The following is a 6,000-nucleotide window of genomic DNA, read 5'->3' on the forward strand; positions in this document are numbered from 1 at the left end:
TCTTGCCAGGCCCTTTATGAAAGAGGGTGTGTAGATTAGTGCAAATCTAGCTGATATTTTAGATTCTTGATATGGCAATTACTTGAACTGCTCAATTTCCTTTTTGTGACCCAAAATGAAGCTTGTTATTCCAAAGCAGCACATCCTTATTTTCGGCCGATTTGTCCATACTTTGGCCAAATTGAGAGACGAAATGTCTTTTCACTGTTCAACAGACAAACTGACCATCAAATGCGTGAACTCTACCCAGACCTGCTTGGCCATTTTTAGTTTGGACAAATCTTTTTTCTCGGCGTTCGAAATTGAAGTTTACGAAATCAAGTTGAGACTTCATTCAAAATCAATGCTCTACGTGTTCAAAAACCTTTATAATATTGAGAAATGCTGTGACAAAATTGTCTTCAGCTATGATACGACAGTTATAAATGTTGAAGACTGCTTAAGAATTGTGTTTCTGAAAACTGAAGGTGTCGAAACAGTTTTTGACGTAAACTGTCTTTCTGATGAAAGTGATATTAACCCCAGTTTGCAGTTTAATACTGAAGAAGAATTGCATCAAACGCTTTTCAACTCATTTTCAGCGTCCTCAAAGTTGTTCAACGAAGTCATTCAGAGTTTCTTTTCGGCTGACGAGCAAATTGTGTTAGAAGCCTGTCCGAGTGTAATTCGTTTAAAAAGTTACGTAACAAATGCAATTTCGTTGAACGAGTTGACCAGTAGGAAAGCTTCATCTGGAAAAGAAGGCTGCACTCAAATGGTGATTTCGCAACAAGAATTGCTTTCGTATAAAGTTCACTATTTAGAAGAATCGACTAGAGCGCAACAATCTCAAAGCATTGCGCCAAATAATAGCAACGCGAATGCTGGCGCGGATGCGACAAAAGTGATTTCAGATGAAGACGTTTTGAGTGAAATTGTTTTCAACTTGAAGCATTTTAAACTAGTTCTCAGTTTGTTGCAAATTCTCAATACAGAGTTGATTGTCAATTTTGCGTACGGTAAGTTTTCAAAAGTACATTTTTAATCCAACTTTGGGATTATAGATGACTTAATTCGATGATTGTCCACCAATGCAATGCGTGGACGAAAAACGGACAGTTGATTGTCAAAGGTATAACTGTATAACTATTCTAAGATGGCTTGAGGGAAATATAGGATATCCCCCTTAACAAAATTGTTGTTCTGGTAATACTGTGACTCAGACTACGGCAATTTTTTTGACTGACTATGGCTTGCATATCTTAAAATGAGATTGAACTATTTATTCCAATTTATAAATGCCATTATAAGTATGAAATATTAATTATAATATAGATGGTGATATTCTACGGGGGCAGAAGGAAACTGTTCCAAAACGTGAAAAATATTTTCTCTTTTTTTCTCGTCAATTTTTTTCAAGATGTGTCTTGTCATAACCCTCTTCGGTTTAGTAATAGGTTATTGCATAGTTTCTTGTGGAAATGGAATGGTTTTCAACTTTTTAACATCACGAATATTAGCAATTTTTTGATAAAACTTGCATTTTTTCATTATTTAAGTTGTTCCAGCCCCAAGGGCCAAAAAACCTCATCTAGGTTATAATAATAGGTTAGCGAAAAATTTTATTGGCCATTGAATGGTTTTCATAATTTTAATATCACAAATTTTATCTATTTTTTTGATAAAATTGCCTATTTTTTCCAAGTTTTTGAAAAAATTTGTCAATATTTAGTTTTTTCTATTCTCAACGGCCAATGAATCTCCTCTAAGATACTGCACTTTTTAGTGGTAATGGGGAATGTATTTCAAGATTTTAATATTACTATTTTTAGCGATTTGTATAAAACTGCAATTTCTGTAAAGTTTCTGTAAATATTGTATTTTTTCCTCACTGGCCAGCAGGGAACCTCCTATAGGGTTTGCAAATTTTTTACTGCATAGCTTTTAGTGGCAATAAAATGTTTTTCAATTTTATAATATCACAAATTTTAGAAGGTTTTTAAATATAACTTGCAATTTCAAGTTCATGTTTGAAAGTTTTTGAGTTTTTCTCTCACCCTGGGCCCAGAAACCTCCTCCAGGGTTTGATAATATGTTACTGCATAGTTGTTAGAGGTAATGGAATGTTTATCAATACAATAATACCAAGAGTTTAAGCAATTTTTTGATAAAATTTAAAATGTTCTCAATTTTTTGGAAAATTATTATGTTACAAGTTTGTGAATCTTTATGAGCCAGTGAAACTATTTAAGGCTTGCAATTGGGATAGTGGATAGTCTCTGGAGACAATGAAGAAATTCTGAAGATATTAATATTACAATTTTAGCATAGATTTTAGCATAAATTTTAGCAAAGATTTTGTTTAAATTTTTGATTATTTTTAAATGTTTTGTATTCTTTTTGTCATTTTCTGAGTCTAACGACCTTTACTAGCGCACGAAACATTTTTAAGTCTTGCCGACGGATTAAATGACTGAACTTCAGATAATGTTTCTGAACTTTTTTCCAGCGAAAATTAGAAAGTTTCTTTAAATTGTGCACTTATTTTTGTGAAGCATTTGTCATATCTCTCGTTTATCTACCTTTAGTGGCAAATTGAGCTCTTTCAAAGCTTGTGTATGAAATAATGAATATATTGAATTGTGTCTTCTCTGACCTTCAGGTTAAAAGCTTCAAGAGTTTTTGCAATTTTTTTGTTTATTTTGTTTGATTCTTTTAATTTCTCACACTTTGAAATTTTGTCTTTTTGGCTGGGATTTTTTAATTGATCTGCTGGTCAGGTGCATTAGGCCTGTTTTTCATTCAATACTTTGTATTGTATAGCAGTACTTGTCCTGCTATGTTTTTTTAATTCGTCGTCTTCATCGATCATTCTTTCGACCTGACTTCTTGGAATTGACTTCTCCAATGACTTCTGAGACTTCTGCTGCTTTGCAATTAAAATTTGTGTGCGTGACGTCATTTCTGCTTTTAGGTCAATTGCGTGACTTAGCTTACTAAAAAAATAACTTCTGAACTCACTTTTGGAACTTTAAATTTTATGAAAAATTACTAGTTAAAGATCAATAGTGTGCATCTAAGTATTGCCAAACTTAAATGCCCTAATTCTTGAGTTTTAGTCTTTGATTTCGAATATCAATTTTGAAAAAGCTCTTTTAGGACTTTTTCCTTATAGACCGTAGGTTTCATAAAATTGACTGTCCTAATCTAACTCAAAAGTCTAGTGGTCTATTAAGGGACTGGTTGTCGATATGTCTATCTGATTTCTTTAGTTGTTTCATTTCATGGAAGGCCACAAGCGTCTATCGCGGCTTTTTTCTGACAATTTTGGCTATGTTTATCGTTTTGCAATTTTTTGGTTAATTTCAGCGTTGCTTTTAATGTATAGCTAGTACAGAATTAAGAACCTCATTTCATTAATTGCGTCCTGCGGCTTTTTGAACAAAAAACAAACATAGCCGTCTTAAGTCCGGAAATCCAAACGTTTGGGGAATCAAAAAGGCAAAGACAAAGAGCTGAGTGTTAGACTACCGAAGAAAGTCTACACTCCAAACAAAGGGTGAAAATTAGAATTTTAAATTGACCACCTGTTCAGACTTTTAAGAATAACTGTTTATTTTTAGCTACCATTTTAAGTAAATTTTGCGTTAATGTCTTCAATATGCGAAACTCCTCAACAAAACGGCTTTCTAGCAGAAACAGTCTTTGACTCCAACCGAAAAACGTTTTTATAGATCTATTGAGAAATTTGCAACTAAGCTGCAACTCTGATTGAAATGTTAAAATGGAGTATTTCTCGTAGATTTTTTTCATGAGGCATCAAAGCGTTCAAAGAAGAAATATTCTCACAAAAATTTCTAAATCTTGATTATTTGTTTAATAGGCGCCGTCAGCCTCTCCACGGCTATTATTGTCATTGCGCTGCCGGTTTTGAGTTGCGTTTTTGGCTGTTGACTGAAAAATATTGCATTGTTTTCATTTAAGTTCCTGGTCATACTTTAGATGGTTTTTCTCTTTTTAGCTGGACTACCTTTACGTGTTCTAACCTTCCAAACTGGTCTCTTCAAAGGTGAATTTTGGATATCGACCCTCAACAACTTCAACTGCAATAAGACAAACCCTACTACTAATCAAAATCACACCACCACCAATGGCAATGGAACAAATAATAACAATACCATAAATGGAAATATAAATACAAAGTCATTACGAGACTTGCCAGATGAGTTCCCGAAAGACGATGATCTTGACGACGATCTCCTGTGTTCAATTCCACTTGATGAAAATGCAGGTGACGTTGCCGAGGAGAATCCGCTGAATCAAAGTGCTGTTCCCGAGAACTCAAATACTAGTAATCAACCGATTGAAGAAAAAACTATATTGCCTGAAATTAGCATCATAAAAGCAGATAATAGAGTCCAAGAATTCACGAGAGACCGGGATCAACCTGCAACTTCAAAGCTCTCACAACGTGAGGGAGTGGTCAACTATCCGCAGGTTGCTGTTCTGTCTCAAGGTAAAGCTAATAAAGATTCCGAAAACGTACATCGGAAAAGAGCGAGCAAGAAAAGTTGTGCAGTCAATTTTGAGAGCATGTCTACGCAGGAGTCAAACGTTACGATGTCTAAGGTAACCAAAATGATTACTTCCAATTCTGGTAAATCGAGGCCACCAGATGTTCAGGTGATTGATTTGGAATCTTCCGAGCAGCTTAGACGACCGGAACCTTCAGTCAACGAAGATGAAGATATGGCAGCCGATTATAGACCTGAAAGCTCTCCGTTTTTCCTCATTTTTGGACCGCCAACACCATCGCTAAGTGACGCTGAAACTCAGGGTGAAGCCGAACTTAATTTTGATGCGACTGTTTTGGTCGAAGAGAGTGATGTTGAATGAATTTTGTTAATGAATTTAAATGCTTCAATTATCTTCCATTGTTTTGAAGTCTCGACCCGCTTCGAAAAGGTCTGGGTAAATGAGTTGGAATGCTCATCTAATTCACTCAAGACATTTGGTCTTACTACGATTTACGCGCAAATTATTTTCTAATTACCAATTTATTAAGAAGCTGTGATCGGCGGTTACTGGATATCTGTAATATCCGAAGTCTTAGGCGTGCATAGATTCGATTCAGGATTTGGTAGGCATTTTCATGGTTTTTATAACAAATGATTCCTTTTGTCAATTTGTGAATCTCAGTTTTACGCATTCGAAATCAGCGCAATGCAAAACGAAACAGAACGATTGGAGTTGCCTGTAGCTGCGATGAATTTTCTTCGGAAACTGAAAAAGAACACCGCGAAGAACCATTTTCTTGTAAGTCTTATGACCGACAACCAATGTTCATTAATGTTTGCTTTCGGATTCAAATCCTAAGCTGCGTTGAAGTCTCACAAAAAGAATATTTGTGTTGACTTTCATCTTAAAGGGTTTAATTTTGCTTCCAAGTCGTGCAAAAGAACCCAAAATCGTTGGTTTTCGTAATTTTGAATCATTTTTATTGACTGATTACCTAAGCTCTTCCCTTCGTTTCTACCGGTGCTAGGAAAATTGGCCGACAGGGTGTTTAGCCGACACGGAAAAAAAGAGAAATTTAGCCCACAGTTTTATCATAATTGGTAATAAAAGTCCATAATTAGTTCATAAATCAGTAGTTCGGTTGTGATAGATTCATATCAAGTCCCACGGGCCGCTGAGGCATGGCCAGGGCCCGCGAGGCATGGCCACATGCGGTTAAAAACGGTTCGACCACGGATAGACCTTCGGTACACTAGTTGATGAAAAAACTGCGGTATATTTGTCCGCTTACGAAATAGTGTTTTATATTGGCCAATCACAGCTTCAGAATTAATTTTATCGCTCATTTTACTTAAGTTGTCGGTTAAATTTCTCATTTTTGGTTGTCGGCTAAATGCCCTGTCGGCCAATACGGAGGCCACCGTTTCTACCGTTCTCAGCTATCGTTCTTTCTATTTGTGGATCTTTTCAACAATTGCCCCCCCTTTGTTACCTAGTAGAGAA

General features: G+C 35.6%; 1 protein-coding gene across 1 annotated transcript; it reads left to right on the forward strand.

Annotated features, from left to right (window-relative positions):
- Positions 1–44: 44 nt before the first annotated feature.
- LOC142353546 (uncharacterized) lies at positions 45–4,906 on the forward strand. The gene is made up of 2 exons (XM_075405807.1): positions 45–998; positions 4,001–4,906. Exons 1-2 carry the CDS (start codon positions 116–118, stop codon positions 4,873–4,875), a joined length of 1,758 nt encoding a protein of 585 aa, XP_075261922.1. The 5' UTR covers positions 45–115; the 3' UTR covers positions 4,876–4,906.
- The last annotated feature ends 1,094 nt before the right edge of the window (positions 4,907–6,000 follow it).

This window comes from Convolutriloba macropyga, chromosome 14 (assembly GCF_964194025.1).
Source record: "Convolutriloba macropyga chromosome 14, txConMacr16.3, whole genome shotgun sequence".
In the NCBI taxonomy this organism is placed as follows: Eukaryota; Metazoa; Xenacoelomorpha; order Acoela; family Convolutidae; genus Convolutriloba; species Convolutriloba macropyga.

Coding starts and splice junctions, on each gene's coding strand:
- LOC142353546 (XM_075405807.1), top strand. CDS start 116: ATGAAGCTTGTTATTCCAAAGCAGCACATCCTTATTTTCGGCCGATTT. Junction 999..4,000: donor GATTGTCAATTTTGCGTACG/GTAAGTTTTCAA, acceptor TTCTCTTTTTAG/CTGGACTACCTTTACGTGTT.